General features: G+C 49.2%; 1 protein-coding gene across 5 annotated transcripts in view; it reads right to left on the bottom strand.

Annotated features, from left to right (window-relative positions):
- EXOC6B (exocyst complex component 6B) overlaps window positions 1–26,455 on the bottom strand; it is a 311,842-nt gene that overhangs the window by 136,423 nt on the left and 148,964 nt on the right. For all 5 annotated transcript variants that reach the window (XM_082051898.1, XM_082051899.1, XM_082051901.1 and 2 more), the window contains one exon: window positions 22,044–22,112. In XM_082051898.1, the coding sequence (XP_081908024.1) occupies window positions 22,044–22,112 (69 nt within the window). The remainder of the gene's footprint in view (window positions 1–22,043; window positions 22,113–26,455) is intronic.

Genomic DNA, 26,455 nt, shown 5'->3' with positions numbered 1-26,455 from the left:
CAAATAACCACTTTTTACCCCAAAAGAAGTGGTTTGTTTTAAGGACAGATGATCATCCAGCTCTTAAAGAAACCAAAAAGAGCTTGTACACTAATTAGAAATAAGTTGCAAGAAAATGAGTTTACAAAATAAGCTTCACATGCCCTGAAGATCTCCCAAGATAAGAGAATACCAGTAGCCGCTAATGAAACACAAAGAAGCACAGCTCTTTAGCAGATGCTTAACTTTAAAAATGTAAGTATGCCCAAATAATGTAACAGAGGCACACGGGCGCAGGTGCTCGGCACGGAGCGTGCAAGCGCTTTGCTGAATCAGGATCAAAAAGGAGGCGCTTTGCTCAGCCCCGTGGAACCGTGTGTTGACTGTAAACAGCACCTCGATACCGACAACAACGAGATAAAGCTGAGCAGAAAACTGCGTGGGGGGAAGAGAGCACAAGGGCGCGTTTGAGGAGAGCCGCCCCCCCAGGGCCGCGGGGCCCAGCGGCCGCTCGTCTCCACGAGCACACGCGGGTGGAGAACGGGCACAGCCCCTTCTCCTGGCCCGGGATGTCTCCACCATCCTCGCTGGATTGATCTTCTGTGCTGCTTTGCTGGCTGGTGTCTCATCTTGCTGAGCACGCAGATAAAAGGGCCACAGAAGGGTTTGGGTTGGAGGGACCTTCCCAGCTCCCCCAGTGCCCCCCCTGCCATGACAGGGACATCTTCACCAGCTCAGGTTGCTCAGAGCCCCATCCAGCCTGGCCTGGGATGTCTCCAGGGATGGTTCAGCCACCACCTCTCTGGGTACCTGGGCCAGGCTCTCACCACCCTCAGGGACAACAATTTCTTCCTCATGTCCAGCCTTGGGCACACACATGGAGCCATCTCCTTCACAGAATCCCAGAGTGTCAGGGGTTGAAGGGCCCTGGAAAGCTCATCCAGTGCAATCCCCCCATGGAGCAGGAACACCCAGATGAGGTTACACAGGAAGGTGTCCAGGCGGGTTGGAATGTCTGCACAGAAGGAGACTCCACAACCCCCCTGGGCAGCCTGGGCCAGGCTCTGACACCCTCACCCCCAACAAGTTTACACTCAAATTTAAGTGGAACCTCCTGTGTTCCAGTTTGAACCCATTGCCCCTTGTCCTACCATTGTTTGCCACCGAGAAGAGCCTGGCTCCATCCTCCTGACACTCCCCCTTTATATATTTATAACCATTAATAAGGTCACCCCTCAGTCTCCTCTTCTCCAAGCTCAGCCCAGCCCAGGTGGGATTTGACCTCTGTTTCACCTAACCTGGACTCCAACCGGTACCCTAGATGAAAGATCATCACCCAGTTCTTCTTTAAATTGGTAAATCCCAAGTTTCAAAGTGAATTTCATGTTTCAGGGCTCGCATTCAACAATAGCGAACTGCCTGACTTAGTGGACTTGTCCTCAAGCACTTAAGAGACCCGGCAAAGCGGCAGAAGGCTGAGGAGCACAACCAAAGGTCGTGGCAAAGGAAAAGAGTCCTCCCGAGATGGCATAGTACCGAGGTCATGAGCAGCCCATTGAAAGACACTCTGAGAACAAGTAAGAGCTGCAAGAGCAGAAAGGCAACCCAGAAGCTTCCACAGGAGCTCCAGCACACTCTGCCCTCCCTCCGATCATTTGTTTAGTAAGTTAATTTAAACCAAAATAAAACTTACAAAGCAAAAGCAAGAAGAAAGCAAAGCTCCAAGTCTGGGCCTAACCGGGAAAGCGACCTCCCTACTGCTCCACCTGGTCCAACGTGGTTGGCAGATGCTGGTGGTGCTACCTGGGCCACCTCCATCAACAGAGATGGACAAGATGGGAGAGAAATCCCCTCCTGGTCCCTCCAGACACAGCATCAGGGGCCCAGGTGAGCTCCCGGCCAGCCCTGGCCAAGCAAACAAGGAACACACCATCACCAACGCACCGGAGAATGGGATTAAAGGCGGGATGAAGATGCACGTGGCTTTGCTTCAGCGCTGATTCAAAACGGCACGAGAGCCACCGGCTGTCCTAGGGAAAACTTGGAGACCTGCAGCGGATTTTAACACAGATTCCCACCCTTTCCCACCTCCTTGCCCATGAAATAGTTAACTCGAGAGGAAAATAGGTAAGATTTCCCCCTTTTTCCACCATCCTGCGAGGTGGACGTCCAACAGCTCCTCTCTCAAAGGAGCCGGGCTCCTTCCTCCCAGAAAATAAGGCCATTACCCCGTCCCGCTGCCGGAGCCGGCGGTGCAGCATTGTTCCCCAGCCCTGTCTATAGGAAGCAATATCTATTTTCCATTTAGACGAAGGTAAAGCCTTTAATTTCACCCTCCCGGCTGCAGCTGGAGTTCCCTTTTAACTGCTTGGCCACTGGAGTGAAGACAGTTTTATATGGAAGAAAATGCTGAAAAGGCCACTTTAATATGCTCGCATGTGAAAAGGGGAGAGCTTTTCATACTGCACGGTAATGAGGGTCAGCGGGATATTACACTTCACCATATGGCTAATTTGCACAGCAGGTCAAACGCTCTATTTGCTTTTTTGATTTTAAAGACGGCCCTATAGATTAAGCCGCGCTAAAACAAAACATACCAAAAAGAAGAAAAACATTCGAAGAATAAAGAAGCGTGAGGAGGAGATGCCCTCTCATGTTCAAGCCTGGTAGCACATCCATGGTGTGCGGGGGGGGGGTGTTAAAAAGTTATCAAGATAAGCGGGGTAGGGATGATGTTTTGGGGAACCCCGCTGCTTCGGCATCCCCCCCGCGCCCATAGCGCGTACCTGCGCTAACGAGGCTAACGAGGGGCTCCGCTGATTAGCGCCACGGCTCTCCTAAGGCTCGAGTGTTTTTGCTGGCGTGTGGCGGTGGCCCTGGCGTGACCCGACGAGGCGCTTCCCGTCCCCGCGCAGCTCCCAGCAAATCTGGAGGGTAAAGATTAGGGAACCGCAGGGCCGGGGCGTTTGAAGAGGGTAAACACGCTGATTAACGAGCCTGGCTTTTGTAATCACCTCCCGCCCTCCCTGAGTGTTAATTTATTAAATACCTTAACAAAGGGCCTTTATTAGCGGCCTCAGCTCGGCTGGCTCCTTTCAGAGCATTACTAAGTACATCTAATAAAGCTTTAATTGACTATTGCTTTTCATAACCTCTGACCCGGGATGACAAACGGCGGGGCCAAGCCAGCAAAAAGAGGAGTTTTCAGCCCAAAAGGGGCTGGAGGTGCGTGGGGATGGACGGATGAGAAGGGATGAGCATCACCTGGGTCCGGCTGGACCGGATGCCGAGTTCTTCCCACGTCAGCCCCTTTCAGAGACGCTTCGGTTTTCCCAAGAGGAGGAAATCACAGTTTGGTGAGAAATGTGGGAGTTTTGTCGTTTTGTGTGATACAGAATTGAGAAATAGAAGAGAACCAGATCCTGGTGCCTCAGGATCATGGAGTCCAACCATAACCCAACTCTAGTACCAACTCCTGGTGCCTCCCAACCCATGTTCCTCACCAGCTGGTGCTGTAGAGAGAATTAAACCCAATCATTTCCCCCCCTTGTCTCCACGGGATCAACAGGAAAGCAATGGGAGGGAGGTGGGGACCAGAAGTAGAAAGGTAAATTAATTCCTTGCTTTGGGCATGATGAGGGGTTCCCCTCTTCTTGTGCTGAGAAGCCATCAATGAAGTGGCAACGTGACAGAAAGTCAAAGAATTAATAGACCTAAAGGAATCAAAGAAAGCCACTAAAATGACTAAAATCTCTGCCGCTTGCTCCACTCTCGAGGTCCTCACCAGGAACTCAAACGTTTCACCTCCGACGCCGGAATCCAGCGTCCTGCAGAGCTACCGAAGCTTTGCATGCACACAAGTAGCTATTTCTAATCCTTCTAACTGGAAAAAAGTGTGACAATGCAAATAAAATGCCCTTCAATTGCACAGGCTGGGAAATAAATACGTTTTCAAATGCTACAAGTTCTTCTGCCTCATTCATGTTTACCTAGAATGGTTTAACTGGGAAAAATCAGAAATTCATCATATTCTTATAGAGACCTCAATTCTTGCCTCCTGCTATTAGGAGAACACTGTTCACTTATCAGCAAGGACTATGTTTCAGCAATAACTCTCTTTTTGGAGCTTCCTTTGTGATATATGTTCATGTGGGAAGGTTATTTGACTCAGTAACATATTCTTCTTAAATTCTGAGGGGCTTTTAATGACTGTGTAACACGTCTCATATATTCTTTTCAGAACAGGAAAACAATAGCATATGCATGGATATACTTATTCTCGCCTATTCTAAGTGAAGGTTTAGGTTTCTTTTTCAGCTTTAACATAGAGTAAAACTACCTTTAAATGCGGTGGGTGGGCAGGTAATCACCTTGGAGGCAGCATGGTGACCCTATCATCACAAGCCTTGTGCTCATCAAAGATATGGAAAGCCATTTTTTCCCTTTAGAATGTGACTCGTATGCACTCGAGCTTCTGTTTTATGCTTCTGTTTTATGAGAACGGGGCAAACACATCACCCTGGTTCGCCAGGATCTTTTCTTAGCAACTTCCAGCACATGGACCACCCCGAGCTACAAACCCAGTTGTCTCGTTTGTTTGTTCTTCTACAAATCTGTACGACCTTATGGTAAAGTTGTAGAGAAAATAGAGGTTAGGGGTCAGAACAGACTGTGAGTCTTGAAAAGCCAGGGAAAACAGCGCTTATAATTTCATATTATCATAGAATCATTTTGGTTGGAAGAGAGCCTCAGGATCATGGAATCCAATCACAACCCAACTCTAGTACCAACTCATGTCCCTAAGAACCTCGTCTTTTAAACTGGAGAACCGACTCGTTGTGCTCAGAGGAGCTAAAAGCCACCAAAAACTGACACCCAAGCCCCAAATCCCGGCGTCACCCCACGCCATGGAACGGGGGCTCAGCTGCTCTGTCTTCAAAGCACTCAATGGGCAGGATGGAGCACACAGAAAACGTCTCCTCCTAAAACGACCGGGCAAAGGAGACATCAACGACCCGGCTCTATCTACACAACGGATCTCCCTCTCCCACCAATAAAGCTGATTTCTGCAGGCAGCGGAGCCTTTGCGGGGGTCTGTCCGGCTGCAAAATGCAGTTCTGGAAGGAATGAAACCCACCCCAAACCTCGTTCCATCCCAAACACAAGCAGAGGGGCAGGACCGGCTGGAGAACTGGTGCTTCATGCTCAAACCCTGAAGAACTGGTGCTTCATGCTCAAGCCCTGCGGTGAGTCCAGTGAAGAAGAGAGAGAACGAACAAATATCTCTGTACGAAGCAAACGGATTCTTGCCTACGAGTAAAATTTCAAGCGAAGGCAGAAGCAGCACGCCTGGTTTCGAGCACGCTCGTGCTGAGGACTTGCCTTCCACAACTCATTTTGCACTTCCCACAGCGTCACAGGTTGCAGGAGCTTTGCAAAGGGGACAAGGGACGGCAGCTCCTCTTTCAAGTCTATTCCCCTGTTGAGAATTTAACGGCTGCACGAGCTAAGGATGTTCTGCCATGAGAAAGGGCGTTTCACACGTACCTGCGCTGCTCGTGTTGAAAGCAGAAGAGGCAGCGGGCAGGGGAGAGGACAGGGAGACGAAGACCTGCCGCTCTTCCCAGGCCTGATTGAAGTTGCAAATCAAACTTGAGATTCCAAATGCAGCTACAGATCCTGCGACCCTTCGGTTTCTCAAAATGAAGTCGTTTTTTGGGCAAGAACTCGACAGAAGCTCTCCAAAGGAACGCAAAACTGCTCGGTGAAGCAAAACGCTGCTGCATCTGAGCTGCAAGGGAAGCCCTGACAGGACAAGGGGTGATGGTTTAAACTAAGGGAGGGAGATTCAGGCTGGACATGAGGAAGGAATTGTTGCCCTGAGGGTGGTGAGAGCCTGGCCCAGGTTGGGCAGAGAGGTGGTGGATGAACCATCCCTGGAGACATCCCAGGCCAGGCTGGACGGGGCTCTGAGCAACCTGAGCTGGTGAAGATGTCCCTGTCATGGCAGGGGGGGCACTGGGGGAGCTGGGAAGGTCCCTTCAGCCCAAACTGTTCTGTGATTCTACGATCTGCAAGCAGGTATAGAGCTGCACAAGCTAAACAAGGACATTTTAGTGAAAACTAGGGATTTTCAGTGGGAAGCGACTTTTCCTAATGCGACAGACAAGCAGCCACAATAAATCTTCCAAGCAATCCAAGACGCGGCTTCCACTTCAATCACATTTTAATAGGTTGAAATATTAACCAGAAATGTGTTTTCTTTTCCATTTAACAGCAGTAGAAAAATTTGGTGTATTTGCTACTGCTCAGTCATCGGTTTAGAGCTGCTGGGTTCATTTAACAAGAGCGAGGGAGCGCAAGGTCTCTGCTCCCCAAGCATCATTTGTTCTGTTACCCTGCTTGGCCAGGAGTGGGTACCACAGCTTTTCCTTAAACTAGACAGAGCAAAGTCTGCTGCTGCAGCCCAACACGCCATTTACCATCCCATCAGCCTGGTTACAGGGATCTGCTTCGCTTGTACAAACACTGAACACACGGCCAACCTTTGTAAAACAGCATTTTTCTATTTACCGAATCAATTCTCGATATTAAAAAGAGAGACGTTCATCCCGAAGGAACATAAAGAAAGACTCGAGTACTTCAAAATATTTCCCTCGGGGGCCTTTTCTGATCTTAACAAAATTCCCTTTGTAATAGTGAGGAAGAAGAAGCGCTCCAAATGTGGAGTCGCTGCGCCTGACAAATGAAGTGACGCACGGGGCGCGCGGAGCTGGGAAAGGCGACAGGGACATTAAACTTCTCTGAGATGACAGCTCGGGCTTTCACAGCTCCTCGCAGTTAATGCTGCTCCAACGGAGGAGAAAGCAACACGCACAAATTCAGATTTGTTGGGAAGGTCTAATCTCCCCCCGTGATTATTAGTCCCAAGTTTATCTCTGAGTGGTAGCAGCGCAGCAGAAGATCCAACGCGTGTTCGTACCCCGACGCCCAGTGAGAGCGATAAGCAGTCAAACACAAACCGTTTCTCCCTGGTTTTAATAGCTTTGATTTTGTTTTCAGATGACAAAATACATCAAGTAACAGTGTATGTTTCGAAACGTTACGCCAATGACCAGGACCAGACACAAATCCGACCCTTCAGTCTTCCCGGCGTCTAATGGAATATTTCCTGTAACCGCTCCCAGGACGGACACACACGAGACCTTCTCCTACCATGACAAGGCTTTTCTAGGTCAACTTAGGGAGATTTAGATTGGATATTAGGAAAAACTAATGATAGAAAGGGCTGTCGGGCATTGGAACAGGGTGCAGGGGTGGAGTCGCCATCCTGGGAGGGGTTGGACAGATTCCTGAGCAAAGAGATACCGATTTCAGAATAAAGATCCTAAAGAGGATTAAATGTTACCTCGGCAGCCTCCACATCGCCCATAAAACCAGAGTCACGTGGCATCTATGTCCACAGTGCTTCCCAACCTTAGAAATCTGGAAATACACTTGAATTGTAGGCCGTGTGGAGGTCTCGGGTTAACAGGCGCCCTGCAGAGCGATCCCATCGCTCGCTCCAAGGTGGAGGAGCGCGGGCTCGGCCCTTCACCGGGTCAGGGGACACACGCGCTGATCTCGGCTTCAACCGGCCCTGTCTCTGCAACGGGAACAACAGTCGCCTGACCCTCCACACAGAATATGTGGGTGAATTTTTTCCTAGCGGAAAACCATAAAAGAATATATATAATAACTCAAAGCGACACAGGGCTAAGATACATTAATACGAAGGAGCTTCTCTGAGATATCAGCGTCCCACAAAGGAACCTTTACTCTGGATGCAACCTGTACATAGAAGCATCATTTCAAGAGTGTCTAACAGCCCTGGGTGAGCTCATGTTTTAATAGTTAGAGTGGGAATCTCACAGAATCCCAGAGTGTCAGGGGCTGGAAGGGCCCTGGAAAGCTCATCCAGTGCAATCCCCCCATGGAGCAGGAACACCCAGATGAGGTTACACAGGAAGGTGTCCAGGCGGGTTGGAATGTCTGCACAGAAGGAGACTCCACAACCTCCCTGGGCAGCCTGGGCCAGGCTCTGCCACCCTCACCCCAAACAAGTTGCTTCTCCTATTTAAGTGGAACCTCCTGTGTTCCAGTTTGCACCCATTGCCCCTTGTCCTGTCACTGGTTGTCACCAGAAGAGCCTGGCTCCATCCTCCTGACACTCCCCCTTTCCATCTTGATCCCCAGGAATGAGTCCCCCCTCAGTCTCCTCTTGTCCAGCTCCAGAGCCCCAGCTCCCTCAGCCTTTCCTCACACGGGAGATGCTCCACTCCCTGCAGCATCTTGGTGGCTGCGCTGGACTCTCTCCAGCAGTTCCCTGTCCTGCTGGAACTGAGGGGCCACAACTGGACACAAGATTCCAGGTGTGGTCTCCCCAGGGCAGAGCAGAGGGGCAGGAGAACCTCTCTGACCTACTGACCACCCCCTTCTAACCCACCCCAGGTACCATTGGCTTCCGGGCCACAAGGGCCCAGTGCTGGCTCATGGTCACCCTGCTGTCCCCAGGACCCCCAGCTCTCTTTCCCCTACACTCTCACCCGTTTTGCACTTTCTGTGCAATCCCTCCTCCCACGGAGCCAAACCTTTGGGTCCGCAGCACCCGGCTCCGAGCTGGAGGACGGCAAACGCTCCAAAGCAATCACTGCGCGCTCAAACAATGGGATATTTGTCAAAGTGCAGCTTGATCACCAGCAATCATCTGTTTTTCATAACTACATTTTGACCTAAACTGAATTGACTGAACAAGTAGCCTGTGTTTCTCATTCTGGAGAACACGGCGGCGCAGCTCCCGCTCCATCCCGCCCCCCCTTGTCCTTTTTAAGTCGTACTTTTGAAAAGTTACAAAGCGATGATGTAGACAGATATTTCCTCATTATGAACAGCAGCAGCTAAACATTTTCAGGTTGCATTTTTTGGCGCTCTCCTCCCGTTCCAGGTGACCCGCGGGGTTAAGCACGGGGGGACGTGCTTTTCTCCGCTCGCTTTCCATCCACCCACACTGCAAAGAAAAGCGCAACCCAGCGCTGCCGAGCAGAGGTGCTTTCTAACAGCCCGCTCTTTTCATAATATAGTTAAAATTCATTAAAACTTTATAATGAATGAGCTGCCAGGGGGAAAAATATATATATATATATTCAGGACAAGCCCACAGAGTCATCCATGTGAGGTCACCGTGCATATAATCTCGGAGGTTTGTAGAAGAACTTGCTCTCCAGTCTCGAGGAAGGAAGGAAGCGGTGGAAATGGGTCACGAGCTTTGCAAGGAAGGATGCGACCCCAACAGCTAATCAGCCCTTGTCAGGGCTCCCATCAATTAAGGACAACAAAGAAATAAATCTCAGTTTAAGAAGAGTGCAGAATGAGGCCTTGAGGAAGATGAAGGACAGGTCCTGAGAAAGGCAAAGCAGCCGAGGGAAGAGGGAGGTGGAAGGGTAAGAGGCAAAAATGTGCTTAAAATGATGCATTCTGCAACAAACATCACCCATTTTTTCACTGCTTGCTTAATATTGAGTGTTTTAAGCTGTCACTGCCAGACAGGGGTTTGCATTGATTGCAGACACACGGTTTGGGGGGAAAGTCGCTAAGTGGGGATATTTCCATGAGGAGAAGGTGCTGAACCGCTGGATGATTTGAGTTCAAAGTTCTCCATCAATCCACAACACACAGCAAAGCTCTGGTCCCGCACACCACGACGGAGCAGAAAACGCTTTGGGTTGGAAAACTAAATCTGCATATTTGTGTTTTTTTCTCGTTTGGCCAATACAGAACGCGGACAAACAGTCAGGGAGCACGGAGAAATAAAACCAAGATACACTACTAACCAGACCATCTGCTCCAAGCACCACCGAGCAGCAGCACGTCCAGTATCAGCTGCACCCTCCGTTCTGGGAACAAGTCATGTCCTACAGCCTTTCCCCACCTTTGACAATGAGTTTTTGCCCCGTTTTAGTGCAATGATCCATACAAACCAAGTTCAAACAGGCATGTGGGATGTTGTACGATTTACTCCCAGCCAGAAGTGGTCCAGCACAACTTCTGGTTTGAATGGCCCTTAATCTGCCCACGTAAACCAACACATATGTAATATTATGGGTTTATAGAACATGGTTAAGTCAAGAAGCAAGGCAGTGAAATAGCGGAGTTACACAGAGATGTAATTAAGCACAAGCACCAGCACTTGGCTTATTTGAGAACAAGAGTTCTCCTTCCTCCTGCCCATCGCCCAGGGAGCTCTGCTGGGTAAAACCTGCCTTGGATTCCTTTACGGGGAACTGCTGCAGAGAGTCCAGCACAGCCACCAAGATGCTGCAGGGAGTGGAGCATCTCCTGTGTGAGGAAAGGCTGAGGGAGCTGGGGCCCTGGAGCTGGACAAGAGGAGACTGAGGGGTGACTCATTCCTGAGGATCAATATGGAAAGGGGGAGTGTCAGGAGGATGGAGCCAGGCTCTTCTGGTGACAACCAGTGACAGGACAAGGGGAAATGGGTATAAACTGGAACAGAGGAGGTTCCACTTAAATTGGAGAAGCAACTTGTTGGGGGTGAGGGTGGCAGAGCCTGGCCCAGGCTGCCCAGGGGGGTTGTGGAGTCTCCTTCTGTGCAGACATTCCAACCCCCTGGACACCTTCCTGTGGAACCTCATCTGGGTGTTCCTGCTCCATGGGGGGATTGCACTGGATGAGCTTTCCAGGGCCCTTCAACCCCTGACACTCTGGGATTCTGTGAACAGGCTGCACAGAGAAGCTGTGGAGTTTCCATCCCAACTGGACAAGGTCCTGAACAACCCCATCCAGCTGCTCCTCCTTCTGTGGGCATCTCCAGAGCTTCCCTCCAACCTCTGTCTGTGAACAGTAGCTTCCCTATAGAGCAATAATGTATAGATGTGTGTGCACCCATAAGAGTCAACATGCACCCGCTTAGTTATAGAGTCTAAACATAAAAAGCACAAGGCTTCCTATCCAGCAACAGTGGTAGAAAACATGCACCTAAGTTACTACTACAATAAAGAGTTTGCTCTTCAATTCTGTTCATTAATATTTGCAACAACTACTGAAAGGAACAGGCACAACATTTTAAACTATGTTATTCCTTACAATTGTTCATCCTGAGGGATTTCACGGCATTTCATCACCTACAACACCACAGCTGGGGCAAGACAAGCTGGGGTAGTAAAGCCGGGAGAGAAGATTTAAACCAAGAGCCAAATCCCCGCTCTCCTAACAGCTCAGTGATTAAGCCTCTGCAAAGCGAAGAAACTAGAAGTTAAGTCACCCAGACCTCCAGGTAACCGGGTTCAAATGATAGAAGAATTTCTGAGGAGCCAAACATCTCATTTCAAGAGATGCCGGAGAGCAGAGCCAAGGAAAACCTCTCCAAGGCAACACTCGCCTTCCGAACACATTGTACATATCCCGGCTTTTTGTATATGGCAATTACCAACCACCTGAATCGGAGCTTTTCCATCACCTGTCACAAAATACAGCCCGAGCTGCCTGTTGAGACCGTCATCAGCAAATTTGCTGATGACACCAAGTTGGGAGGGAGTGTCGACCTGCTGAAGGGCAGGAGGGCTCTGCAGAGGGATCTGGATGGACTGGAACAATGGGCTGATTGCAATGGGATGAAGTTCAACAAGGCCAAGTGCGGGTCCTGCCCTTTGGCCACAACAACCCCCTGCAGCGCTCCAGGCTGGCACAGAGTGGCTGGAGAGCAGTCGGGCAGAAAGGGACCTGGGGGTGCTAATGGACAGAAGCTCAACATGAGCCATCAGTGTGCCCAGGTGGCCAAGAAGGCCAATGGTGTCCTGTCCTGTATCCAAACCAGCGTGGTCAGCAGGACAAGGGCAGTGATCCTTCCCCTGTGCTCTGCACTGGGGAGGCCACACCTGGAGTGTTGTGTTCAGTTCTGGGCCCCTCAGGTCAGGAAAGAGATTGAAGTGCTGGAGCGGGTCCAGAGAAGAGCAACAAGACTGGGGAAGGGACTGGAACACAAGCCCTATGGGGAGAGGCTGAGGGAGCTGGGCTTGTTTAGTCTGGAGAAGAGGAGGCTTAGAGCTGAGCTCAGCACTCTCTAGAACTACCTGAAGGGCAGTTCTAGCCAGGGGGGGATTGGGCTCTTCTCCCAGGCATCAGCAATAGGACAAGGGGGCACGGGCTTCAACTCTGCCAGGGGAAACTGAGGCTGGAGATGAGAAAGCAATTCTGTGCAGAGAGAGTGGTCAGGATTGGAATGGCTGCCCAGGGAGGTGCTGGACTCACCGGCCCTGGAGGTTTTGAAACTGAGATTGGCCATGGCACTTAGTGCCATGATCTAGTCAATGGGCTGGAGTTGGACCAAGGGTTGGACTCGATGATCTCTGAGGTCTTTTCCAACCCAGTCGATTCTGTGATTGTGTTGGGCTCCGAGCTGAAGCCACGTCTATGACTGTTCCTTTGGGTGTAGGGTTGGCGGTTCTGCGTGCGCCCCGTCTCCCCACCGCGAGCGGCTCCCGCAATGCAACGGGATCTGCTCATTGTACAGAAACTGCCCCGTTCCCACATCTCCCCGAACAAAGGGCTGAACTAAGGGGGGGCATCTGCGTCATCAGCCCGGGCTGAGCGCCGCTCGCTCTCTTCCTGCGCAAATATTTGTAAACAGATTGAGGATTAATGTCCAGGCAGCTCGAGACCCTTCGCGAAAAAAAAAAAAAGGGGTTTATTGCAAACAGGATGGCAATCATTTCCCAGATACTCGGCATATAGGCCTTTAAGATGAGAAACAATATACATAAGCAGGAAAACAGCACCGGCAGCTGTGCACCAAGCCGTTTTCGGAGATGCATAAAACATGGTGGTGAGTTCTTATTTTACAGCTCACTCCTCCCGCACAAACACGCTGCCTTCTTTAAGAAAAATAGCAATAATATGAGGTTTCTGGTCAGCACATGATTATTCCCTCTGGGTTAATTTATGCATAAAGTCACTAACACAAATAGATCATGCAGAGGGATCTTCTCAATGTCTCTTTTTCCAGCAGTCTTAGAGAACCTACACCTCACACATACTCCACTGAGATCCAGTTTGAAGCCTGGGGTCATTAAAATAATTAACAGCACAATTATCTTTACAATTACAGGGCCAGTATATCCGCAGCTTTGCTTCCATGCACATCTTATTACTTTTGCCTTTTCAGTGGTTTCAGGCAAGACTCTTCACTTCCCAGAGGCGCTTCTGGGACTCCAGTTTTGGGGATAATCAAAAGGAACTGGATCTGATTGAGCAGCGTCAGAGCTGGGTCTGGTGTTACGCTGCAATATCCATCACACGTCACCTTGAGCCGGCACCCAAAGTGCCGTTTGTTTGGTTTTTAGGAGCAAAAATGAGTCTTAAATATTGAATATTTAGCCCAGTGGAGTGGTGTCACCTGGAAATGCACAGCACGACAAGAGGCAACCCAAAAATGCAAAAGGGTAACTTCAAATTGATTTTCGAGGAAAAAAGGTGTCTAGTGAAGGTGCTAAAGGGTGAAATGGAGAGGCTGGGCAGCCTCCACCCCAGAGATCTTCAAAACCCAACTGGACGTGGCTCTGAGATCCCTGATATGACTTCAAATTTAGCCCCAAGTGAAGGGTTGGACCAAGGTCCAGCCTCAGTTATCCTGAGTCTACAGCCAGAGGATGAGAAAAGAGTGGGGATGCTTGTGAGAGATCTCCCTTTCTGTTAAACCCAGTTTTACCTCAGAAAATTCAATGGCCTTCAGGGAAATTCTTTACAACTCAGAGCACTTCCGTCTCTATCACTTGTTGTTTTTCAGATACCACCACTTCTGGACACCACCACAAAGTTTTCCGAGGTAGCTGAGGCATTTTCCAAACATTCCCGGGACCCTTCTGAGCCCCAATGCCCGGAAACGGAGCAAATCTTTGAAAGAACCTTCCCATACTTCAGCAACACAAAGGGTGGTGCTGGTGTCCTTCAGCTGACCTGTATTCCGCACCACTCAAAGTGAACATCTCATGACAAAATCCGTCCCAGTCTTAAAGCTCCCGAGAACCAAAGTTAAAATGTCATTAAAGTTTGCTTCCAAGAAGTGGAAAAAGGTAAAAGTTGCGATAAAGGCTGAAAAGATCTAAGGGGGACGTCATGAGCTGAGTCCTCCAGGGACACATGTCCAGGAATATGGAGGAGAAGGGGACTGGGGACAACCAGCATGACCTAAACAAGAAGTTATGCCAAGGATCCAATTGCTTTCTACGTTAGCATGACAGGATTTACGGATATGGGGCTTTAGCAAAGCTTTTGACGTGCTCTTCCACAATATTCCTGTACCTAAATTTAGACACCACAGCCTGGGTGAATGATTGGTTGGATGGGTAAATAATTAGTGGGGTGGTCAAGTTCAGAGGGTCATGATTAACGAGTCGTGCCCTACATGGGAGCTGGTAACAAGTGGGGAACCACAATGGGGTCTTGACCTGTCCTGCTTAACATAGAATCATAGACTCATAGAATCATAGAACCATAGAATTATAGACTCATAGAACCATAGAATCATAGACTCACAGAATCATAGAACCATAGAATTATAGACTCATAGAATCACAGAACCACAGAATTATAGAACCATAGAATCATAGAACCATAGAATCATTTCAGTTGGAAGAGACCCTCAGGATCATCGAGTGCAACCATAACCTAACCCAACTCTAGCACTAAACCATGTCCCTAAGAACCTTGTCTAAACGTCTTTTAAACACCTCTTTATCAATGACTTGGAAGAGGAAACAGAGCAGAGTCTCGTGCACTTTGCAGATGACAGCAAACTGAGGGGGAAAGTCATAGAATCACAGAATTGTTATGGTTGGAAAAGACCTTTAAGGTCATTGAGCCCAACCATTAACCCAACACTGCTGCTCAACACACTCGAGAGCAGGGCCACCACCCACAGGGTCTCAACACGCTGGAGGAACGGGGTGACAGGAACTCAACAAAAACAAGGAGAAAGGCCAAGTCCTGCACCTGGGAAGGAAGAACCTCGTACAACAGCACAGAGCGAGGAGCGGCTGCCTGGGGAGCAGCTCTGTGGCCGGGGACCAAGAGCCTTGGCAGACGGCAGCGGAACACGGGCCAGCGCCCGCCCTGGCAGCTGAGGCGGCCAAGAGCCTCCCGGGCTGCGCTGGCAGGAGCCGAGCCAGGAGGTGGAGGGGAGCAATCCTACCCCTCCACGCAGCTCTCGGTAGGGATGTATCTAAATACCGCATCCAGTTTGGGGCCTCTCAAACACAGGAAAGGCACGGATAAAGCAGAGGGTGGAGGTCACCAAGATGGTTGGGGCTGCAGCGCTTGCAGAGGGTTAATGGAGCTTGTTCGGTCTGGAGGAGTTGCTGTTTTGGGGGATCTAACGGCCACCTTCACAGAATCCCAGAGTGTCAGGGGTTGAAGGGCCCTGGAAAGCTCACCCAGTGCAATCCCCCCATGGAGCAGGAACACCCAGATGAGGTTACACAGGAAGGTGTCCAGGCGGGTTGGAATGTCTGCACAGAAGGAGACTCCACAACCTCCCTGGGCAGCCTGGGCCAGGCTCTGCCACCCTCACCCCAACAAGTTGCTTCTTATATCTAAGTGGAACCTCCTGTGTTCCAGTTTGCACCCATTGCCCCTTGTCCTGTCACTGGTTGTCACCAGAAGAGCCTGGCTCCATCCTCCTGACACTCCCCCTTTCCATATTGATCCCCAGGAATGAGTCCCCCCTCAGTGTCCTCTTGTCCAGCTCCAGAGCCCCAGCTCCCTCAGCCTTTCCTCACACGGGAGATGCTCCACTCCCTGCAGCATCTTTGTCACCTTCAGTACCTACAAGGAAGTCATGGAGCAGAATGGCGCCCTGAGAAGTTTTGCTGTCATGGTCATAGAATCATAGAATCATTTTGATTGGAAGAGAACCTCAGGATCATCGAGTCCAACCATTCCCCCACCCCTGGCACTGCCCCATGTCCTGAGAACCTCATGTCCGTCTGTCCAGCCCTCCAGGGATGGTGACTCCAGCACTGCCCTGGGCAGCCTGTTCCAATGCCCCACAGCCCTTTGGGGAAGAAATTGGTCCCCACATCCAACCTCAACCTCCCCTGGCGCAACTTGAGGCCGTTTCCTCTGCTCCTGGAGCTTGTTCCTGGGGAGCAGAGCCCGACCCCCCTGGCTCCAAGCTCCTTTCAGGCAGTTCAGAGATCAGAAGGTCTCCCCTCAGCTCCTGTTCTCCAGCTGAACCCCCCAGGTCCCTCAGCCCTGTGCTCCAGGTCCCTGGAGGTTTTCAAGACCAGAGCGGATCAAGCCCTGAGTAACCTCAGAGCTGCCCCTACTTTGGGCAGGAGGTTGGAGTAGAGACCTCCTGAGGTCCTATCCACCCTGAATGATATACTGAACAGATGCAATACCTCATTTCTCCGAAAAGAAGACCTACCCCCAAAATAAGCCCTATCATGCTTTTTCAGGATGCTCCAAGTATAAGCCCTACTCCAAAAATAAGCCCTAGTTACAGTTCATTTTAAAAGTCAATTTAAATAGTGTCCAGGCAGCTATATATGTAAAAAAGTAATATGTTTTGGAGTAAAACTTAATATAAGACCCTGTCTTATTCTCAAGGAAACGGTACATTTTCCACGGGCAGGACTGACAGAGTCGATCTCTTCCTGTGGCCACTGAGAGCGGAGTGGGACTGGGTGAATGGGAATGAAATCCGCACTAAATGTCCAATATCAGTGTATTTGCAGTGAGTAAGTGACGGAGCAGAGCCTTGCAAAGCCCTGGGAAAGCAGGGCTGCTGTTCCCAGCCTCGGCTGACAAGAAGTCTGCATCCGGGCTATTGTGGTAAACCTCCCTTTTCTCTTTTTTTCCTCCCCCCTAACATGTCTGTTTTCCAAGCTGAATATTTTAAGAATCAAGGCTGCCTGTGATCATATCTAGCCAGCTTAGAATGAACACTGATTTCTTTGCTGCTTCTTTGATCGAAGCCAAGTGGTTTTCTCCTGGGTAATAAGGTCACGGGGTTAAAAGAGCAATATGACAATTACAAAAGTTAAATCTATTGCCACGACAGACAGACACACTACCCAGGGTCCATTAGCACGTAGTACAGAATGGTTATCACAGGTCACTGACACCAGTTCCCTCTAATGGCTTTTCCTGTGTCCTTATCAATCCGGTGCACAAAGTGTCTCACCCTCAGCCTTTCCCTATGATCTCAGGGCTGTGTTTATAGCTATCTAACCCCACCAGGCACCAGCGGGTCAGCCAAGTCAGCAGACGCTGAGATATGCCAGGGACACGGCAATGGGACAATCTGCAGAGTGGCGGAGATGAACAAGGAGTTACCAGAGGCTTCGAGAAGGAACATTTTCCACTGCTCCAGCACCACCCCCCCTCAAGAAAAGAAGAGTTTTCAAGTTCCCAAGGACACCGAGGGAAAACTTTATGACCCCGATCTCAAAAACTAGGAGTAAACCACAGACTTTCCATGGTACGGTTCATGTTTCAGTATCAAATAAAAGAAACAACGAGTGTTACAAAGAGAAAAAAGAGCCCTTCTCATATGAAAGAGAGGGTTGGGTAGCTCTTATTATTTGAATTGTGGTTCCTATAAGAGGCTTTCTCATCCCTTGAAAGAACAACTTCAATTGTTTTGCCCCGTTTACCAAAGAACAAACGTTTTGGTGGGGACGCTGGAGCCCCGCCCCGGAGAGGTGGGGACAGGGCAGGGACGTCGTGGCCACCACGGGCAACCAGCTGCCCATTTATTAGCCCACAAAGGCAGAAACGGGAGGATCAACGTGGGCAGCACGATGCCAGCACACTTCTAACAGGAATATAGCATTGTAATTATTTAATGAGGAGGTGAACGATCCACCACCAGATTTGCGGCATCTCCCACTTCGGATGGAACCTGCTCGGCCTGGAGATGTGAAGTCAGTGTTTTCCATCCTTGGTCCAACAGTTCATCTCGAGTCCCTGATCTAAAGGGTCCCCGATCATCAAAACGGAGCCATTTTAGCCATAAGCAAAACTAAACCCCAGTTTCTCCTCCCAAGGCTGAGCTTTGCGCAGCTGGCAGATGTAAAACGGTGTATTCGTCACTAAAACAGGCAAGGATGGGTGGATAAAGTCTATGCAGAACGCCTGTATTTTAATATAGGAACTTAAAGGCATTTCTATTTATTATTTTTAGCAAAGTGGTTTATTTAATATTTGTTTCACTTTTTTTTACCTTTCCTAATGGACTCTGTGCATCAAAGCAGCTTTCGGGTTAGAGAGGCTCTGAGTAAGAAGCAATACAGCAGATAAAAACGTCAGTGGCGAGATACAACCAATTTATAGTAAATACCTGTCAACTGCTATTTATCTAAATGATCCAGCTCTGGGATTCTCCAGAAATGCTCCCCAGCCAGGAGCCAGCTCCAGTTTTCAGTCTGTATTTACATCAGAATCTGCTCTTTTTTCTTTTCCTGTTTTGGACACTTGTTCTTTACCCTAAAACGACCCCTTTGTAGCTCGCATCAAAGAGCTGGGAGTGTCGATACCAGTGTCTCCACCAACATGTTAACAACCTCAAAGTAATTGGTTACCAATTAGCATAAAGCTAAAAAAAAAACCCCACCTAGCTAAGGCAAAGCCTAAATGAGCACTAACAGGCACCAGCGCTGGTTGAAGCAGGAGCTTAAGCAACTTAAATCACCGACAACTTATTGTGAGCGCCCTGTGTGCAAAACACTCTTGACCTTTTTTGGCTTTTAAAAAGCTTTTGTTTAATTCCTTTCTGCCCTTCATTCACTCTTTGCTTTCTGCCTGGCCACAGCTTATGGGAAACATGAAACAAGAAGCGCTTTTCATTTTATGTTGTGTAAAGCAAAGCAATTCCATGTCTTGGCCTTGAAATACAAGGCACCCAACAGCTGTTGAGATGCTCCAGCAGATAAACCATCTGGCCCACACCTCACCTTTCCGAATTTGTTTTGGATACCCATCAAAGCGACGGCAGCGTTACATAGACTTTGGTCCAAGGCAACATAAAAGATACAAACGTCAATGGCAAAATCGCTTCGCGGCGATATTCTTGTTTCTTCTTTACATAATAATATTACCATTTTCAACAAACTTCTGTGCTAGGAAAAGATCCGCCTGATGCCAACAGCCTAACCGCGCTGCAGATGAATGTCCTTAAATAGCACATCGCTGCTGAACTGAAACTAAGCTGGGTTTAGCCTTTGTGATCAGCTAAAACTAGACACGGACTTTGGCCAACTGACCAAGGAGAGTGGGACAGGCCCCAGGACTCGTGTGTCCTGGTTCTGCTGCCGGTTCTGCCTCTTAATCTTTTTATATGATGCTCCAGGCACCCAAAGAACCCCCATATCACGGTTCCAGCCTGTCCTTTTTGTTATATTCTAGGAAAAGGACAGCATACATTTGTCTAATATGACCAGGAATCCCACCGAGGCACTGAGGTTGTTCAGAGGTTATCAATTTGTACCAACTTGAAACCAAACCTGCCGAGTGAAAAGCCCTTTTTTCACTCAATTCTGAGTATATTTTGCCACAAGCAGAAACCACAAGCAGGATACGGACTTGTTGTAGGCACCGTTTGGGGACATAAACCCACGACGTGAAAGCAAAGCGTTATCTGAGCAAAGACGGGTCGCCGTGCGCACGACCCGGCGCGTAACGCGCGAACCCGCTCCCGTGATGTTTTGTTCGGTATCTGCAGATACTCAACCCTCCCCTACGCCCATTTCTCCCTCGAGACGCCCTCGTTTCTCACAAGAAAAGGCATCGCCCGATGAATAGTCCCATAAAGCATCGCCACCGCGGCCCTGTCCTCCCCGGAGCCGCCACCGCGCCAAGGTCCAAGTCTCAATTAACCCCCGCTTGACCTTCCTTCACTTTCTTTCTCCCTCCTCTGCCCTTCCTGAGAAAGTTCAGCGTTTCCTGGAAAAGTCGCGCTGCCTGTTTGATATTGTACTTCGCCTTGGTTGCTGAAGGAAGGATTTACAGGTGCCTGGCCCCCTCCGTAAGACCATGACCGCGGCCTGACCTCCCGTTACAATATGTGAACTCCTGCCCTGCTGATAAGGCTGGCAGATATGAGTAGGATTTTTCAAATAATCCTTTGGGAATTTATAAGCAGCGCAGCCATAAAACCGAGGTGACTGGAAGGTCGATTTCACTAAAAATAATAAATATCTCAATGTTTATTCAACGTGGGCCTTTTTAACTGCAGGCCAAGCGTTTAGATAACGCTATTGTAAATGACAAATATTAGGATTTTTTGGTAACTATTACATTATGATCCTTCCGTCTGACACTGATGTGGCCGTTTCCCTCCGTGCGTGTTGGATCTCTGACATTGTTCGAGCCACGTTGGGCCTGGAAAGCCGGGGCAGGATTCAATCACAGGTCAGAAAGAGGGCAGTTTTCTTTTCAGGAGCTTTTGCTGTGGTTTGTTACCTTTTCCTCTCGCTTTTGTACGACCAACACACCTCCTTTAGAGCTCCGCTGTATGTTTTTTCACATTATTAGGGCTTTTGGTTGAAATGGAGAAGGAGCAGGGGGAAAAGCATTGAATATCTCAGCTCAGGATGGGGACAGAAGACACTAAGCCACTGGCACAAAGCCAGGTTTAATGTCACCATCGCCAGGCCCACCGCGCTATTCCCACCCAGATCCATGGCCAGGAAACTTCCAGAAGCAGCATTTCCCTCCCTCAGAGGACAAACTGCTGTATTTCAGGTTAAAAAGCAAAGCAACAAGACAACAACAAAGCCTCAATGTAGAAACAAGACCATTCTAGACGTGCAAAACTCTTATATCCACCGGCAAAAGCTCTTCATCCTTTTCCTAACAGCTTTACGGATAAATACGCAAATAAATAAACACATTTGGGTTAAATGCGTGTAATCTACACAAATAGGGTCCTAATTCTGTTTGCATTGTACATATTCTTGCCTGAAGTTTCCCCAAATAAAGCGACACTTTGAAAGCAGCTCGGCCCAGTCGCAATCTCCAGCTCCCAGCGCCGCCTTTCAGGGCGAGGTTTTAGTCCAAGATCAACAGAGTAACGCGTTTTGGGTAGGTTAACTTCTTCATTCCAATCAAACATCAAGGCAAGGTAGCCAAATTACATAATTATTAACAGCTGAGGGCACAGAAAGAGTTTTATATAAGTGTCTTTTATGACAATTCTTGCGCAAATCCATTCGTACGTATCGCTGGAGAAAACTGGCTTTAGAAGCGCCTCAAAACCAATTCTCTCTCAAGGCTGTGGAAAGGGAGGAAAGCTGGGAAGGAATTTCTCTTTTCATGTGTTGCCGGGGCTTCCAATTGCTCAACCGTGGAGAGAAGCGGCCTCTGCGCAAAGGGCCCTAAAGGACGGACCGAACAACACGGGTGTGCAGATACCAGGCTCATAGGCTGCTGAAGGCAGCGTAGAAGTTACAAGTTGAAGGGTAAGCTACGAAGGGCATCTTACCTGCTCTCGTTATAAATAAATAAGTTAAAAAAGTCAATTATTTATGTATTCATAGCAGGTAGAGAAAAGGCAGCTCGGTCAGCAGAGGCGGGAGCGCTCTTGACACGCTCTCAAGAACACGACGCGGTTCGGAGTAACACGTAACACCCGGCACAGGGGAGATTCAGCCTGGCCGGAAAGCACAACTATGGGGAAATCGCAGTCAAACAGGGGATTTGGTGGGAAGGCAGCAAACTTGCTCCCGTCAAACCATGTCTGAAGAGCGGTGAAGCTCTCCTAAGCACAGCAAACAACACGTTCAAAACCAACTTCCCCCCATAATTCCCCCATTTGCACTGATTAGTGAAGCTACTCTGCTCAAAGAAGAATTCTTGGAGGCAAACTACATGACCAAAAAACACATATATTACAAACCCAGGGTCTGAAACGGTTGGAGAAGATATTCCTTTGTATTTTTGTGGCCTGTATGAAGGAAGTGTGTGGTTTTTACCCAAATCCATCCATCGCGAGGCAGCACAGAGTTACTTACCAGGACAGAGTATATGTGCAGGCATCGGTACACGGGTGAGAAATCCACCAGGTCCTGGGCCCCCGGCACCTAAAATACACCAGGAGATGAGTGTGAAATGTGCAGAACACGTACAGGTAAGTGCAACTCTAATATATCACATATAGGTAAGTACAGCTCTAATATGTAACATATAGAAGTGCAAGTCTGACAGAGAGCAACACCAAGACTTGAGGTATGTAAAATCAGGGTGATTACTGGTATCCACCTATGTCTGACTATATTTAAATGTTTTTAAGTTTCTGAAAGCAGGAAAAAATCATTTAACATTGCTCTCTCGCTGTATTTAGGCTCCCCTAGGAAATCACATTGCATAATGTGACCCTCCGTTAGCCAGCTCAGCAGAGATTTCATTTTGAATATAGGCCTTAATACAAGTCCAGGCATCCTGGCACAAGCCATTCGGGTCCTTATGCAACAGGGGGAGAACAAAAAGAACCAATTTATTCTCTACATTTCCAGTTCAATTTCTTTAAAAGCACAAATTCTACTCCATTTCTTATTCTTTTCCTAAAGCACACACACGCCACCCAGGCTCCACCACCTTTCAACAACATCGGGAGGCTTGCAGAGGGACAAGGAAGCTCATTTTGGGAGGGTGGGACACAGGGAGGGTGAAAGGAAAGATCAGAGGAGAAATTTGCATACAAGAAGCTTGTGTCCTTTGGATATGTTCGAGCCAACACAGCATTAAGTGTGTTGGCCAAGGCATAAAGCTAAAGCAACTCTCCTTCTCCCCCAAAATCCAGAGAGGAGGGGAGTGTTGTGTTGACATGTGGTGGAAAAAAGGGGAGAAAGATGAAAGGGACCAATGGACAGGCCTGGGATACATGTTTATTTTATATATTTTTAATTATGCTTAAGAGGCATTTCTGGTAAAGAGGAGGCAGGATGAAGAAGAGAGAAGTTTCTAGTTGGATGAGGGTACACAAGGCTCGGCCAACGCTGCCCACAGCGCCTGGGGCCAGTGGTCGTCCCATCTGAAGCAACAGCCTCAAGCAGGGGAGTGCAGAGGTGCTGGGCTGGAAAGGGAAAACAGAGGATCTTGTTAAATAGCCGCTGTATAATGTGGAACTGGAGCTGTTAAGGAACGTCCTCCACGTAAAGAAACTCAAACCTCGCGCTCCGGAGGTTCTTGGTTAGAGCTGAAACAGTGAAAGAAGCTACAGAGATAGAGTCAGCGAATCATTTTGGTTGGAAAAGACCCTTGAGGTCTCATCGAGTCCAACCATAACCCACCCCTGGCACTGCCCCATGTCCTGAGAACCTCATCCCCTTCAGGGCTGGTGACTCCAGCACTGCCCTGGGCAGCCTGTTCAATGCCCCACAGCCCTTTGGGCAAGAAATTGGTCCCCACATCCAACCTCAACCTCCCCTGGTGCAACTTGAGGCCGTTTCCTCTGCTCTGGCGCTTGTTCCTGGGGAGCAGAGCCCGACCCCCCTGGCTCCAAGCTCCTTTCAGGCAGTTCAGAGATCAGAAGGTCTCCCCTCAGCTCCTGTTCTCCAGCTGAACCCCCCAGGTCCCTCAGCCGCTCCCATCACACTTAGAGCAGCAACGCACAGCGAGGGAACATCCCATCTGCACATCCAGCATCGCTCCCAGACCCCCAAAAACGTGACCGTCCCAACCTGGTGGTGCAGGGAACATGAGAATAAAGAGTTTTATTGGGGTACGGCACGATCCTGCTCATCGATCTCACTGGGCTTTCCTTCCACCCCTTACACCAAGCACCCAAATGCCATCTGAGCAGCTCTGACAGGGAATTTGGCTCGGGAGGGAGGAGGATGGATCCGGAGCAAGGGACAGGGCTGGCATCACCTGTGAGACCCTTTCCACATCGACATCCCCACACAAGGGTCACAGCCGAGCCGAGGGCAGCACCAACACCTCCCGCCTTTTATTAGACTGTATTTGACAATTGCAAACACTAGGCAGCGGTTTTATTGTGTTAACGTCAATTTCATCGTGTCTCCCTGGACATCTATTTTCCATTTGCAGTCTCCCGGGCCTCCTAACGCTCCCTAAATAGCTCCCAAACCGAGATTTCACCTAGTTTGTGGGTACGGCTTTTGCCTCGCTCTATTCCTGCAGCGTTAAGCGTAATTGGTCTCCAGTTGGTAAAACAGTAGAAACCCTTTTGGCTCAGAAATCCCCGATTGCAAAACTGCTGGAGATCACTCAAGCAGACGGGGAAATATCAGCACTCGCTCGACCCAACCGCCCTGCGGCCACCAGCACGGCGTGGGGAATCCGGACTGGACGGACCCCAGCCCGCCCCGCGTCCTTCGGAGGGAGGAGGAATCTGTCATCCCTCCCCACCAGCATCAAAGCAGCCCATGTTTTCCTGCGGATCTGAACCCAGGATCAAAGGGTTTTGCTCCTCTCAGATTCGGGGCGCTACTTGAAAATAGTCCACGGAGGAATATTCCTGATAAAGATTTGTGAGATCAGGATAGAGCCAAAGAACGGAGCTGACTCCCCCCGAGAGATTCTTTCAAAGCCGACTGCAACATTTTCACAGTCTCTGATCTTCTGTAAAAGCTTTTAAGCCCACACACACGCTCACACAAAATCTGCTGGGCTGTTCTGCAGAGTTAACGTCCCTGGGACACGAATAGTTTTAAAATCGCTAATCTAGGTGGAACGCTCAGATACTGAAGCATCAGACCTGTGCGGCCACAAAGCTTTTTGCTGTCAAGCCAAGTGATAGGAACCTGTGCTGGGATTTTATGTAGGGTATAAACCTACGGTATATTTTAACAAAAAGCATAAATCGCTTCTTCCATGTACAGCTGTAGCCCTACAGCAGAAGAAATAATAAACCTATCGTCTGAAATCTTTCCAGACTGACCAATATAGGCCTCTAAATAGACAGAATATACGAAATCATCTCTGCGGTTGGTTTAACATGTTGCATAATTTAGAAGTGTCTAATATTTAGATATTCATCTGATATATAGACATATCTAAGAACTCAGGCTCAGCACATCCCCTTCAGCAGTGCCTTGGTGTTCTCAGCCCAAGCTGCACTGCCAGCGTTCAAAAACCAAATAAATCTTTTGATTTTTGACACTCGGCAATGAAACGAGAACTAGAGCCGCCCCAGCAGCGGGACGGATTGCTCCCCTGACATGGCCCTTCTGCCTAATCTCTTTATTTTTTTCCTTTTGATTTGCAGAACAAAGAATTTATTCATCTTGTCCCAAATTTTCCCAGTCCACAAAACACCAGCTTCCCAGCCCTGGATCCCAAACCCTCACCGCACGATCCGGTGCTGGGAGCAGGGGCCGACCTGCCAGTCTCTGTAAAACACCAAACACTCTTCTTGCAAGAACATTTCCAGTCGGGTTAAACACTGACTGTAGGAAATTTAACCCACGGAAGCCAAGCTGACAATGGGAATGTTCGGCTGTAGCTGCCACCGACGCAAGGCTGGCCCAGAGTTAAGTTAGATGCTCTGATCTGGCTTTAGCTCATTTGTGATACAATGGCCTGAGTTTCTTGATCCTGGTTAGTTTTTCATGTAAAGGCGTGACACAAGCACAGGGACACTCGTCCCTCTTACAGCAAGGGGAAAAAACCCTCCAGATTCAAATGCTGGGAATACAGGAGAGATGTTTTATGAACCATCCTATGGGTCCATTGATTGATGTACATGATGAGCTGGTGCGGAGGGACGTGAACACACACAACGCTGCACCCACAGAGGCTCGAGCCCAATGGGGGACACTGAGCAGTGGGTCCCTTCGTGTGACACTGCACAAAGTATCCAAGTTTTTCCTTCTGCTGAGGGTGGCTCTTCAGGAGGAACCAGCTCAAGCTTCTCTACGTTGTACCTTGGAAATACATGATTTATTTTAGAAGAATTTCTGGAATGCCAGAGTATCAGGGGTTGAAGGGCCCTGGAAAGCTCATCCAGTGCAATCCCCCCATGGAGCAGGAACACCCAGATGAGGTTACACAGGAAGGTGTCCAGGCGGGTTGGAATGTCTGCACAGAAGGAGACTCCACAACCCCCCTGGGCAGCCTGGGCCAGGCTCTGCCACCCTCACCCCCAAGTTTCTTCTCATCTTTAAGTGGAACCTCCTGTGTTCCAGTTTGCACCCATTACCCCTTGTCCTGTCACTGGTTGTCACCAGAAGAGCCTGGCTCCATCCTCCTGACACTCCCCCTTTCCATATTGATCCCCAGGAATGAGTCCCCCCTCAGTGTCCTCTTGTCCAGCTCCAGAGCCCCAGCTCCCTCAGCCTTTCCTCACACGGGAGATGCTCCACTCCCTCCAGCATCTTGGTGGCTGCGCTGGACTCTCTGCAGCAGTTCCCTGTCCTGCTGGAACTGAGGGGCCACAGCTGCACACAAGGGCCTGCAGTGA

The sequence above is a fragment of the Streptopelia decaocto genome (genome assembly GCF_964273445.1).
Source record: "Streptopelia decaocto genome assembly, chromosome: 4".
Classification (NCBI taxonomy): Eukaryota; Metazoa; Chordata; class Aves; order Columbiformes; family Columbidae; genus Streptopelia; species Streptopelia decaocto.
The sequence above is the reverse complement of the archived record's forward strand: the minus strand, read 5'-3'. Positions and strand labels throughout refer to the sequence as shown.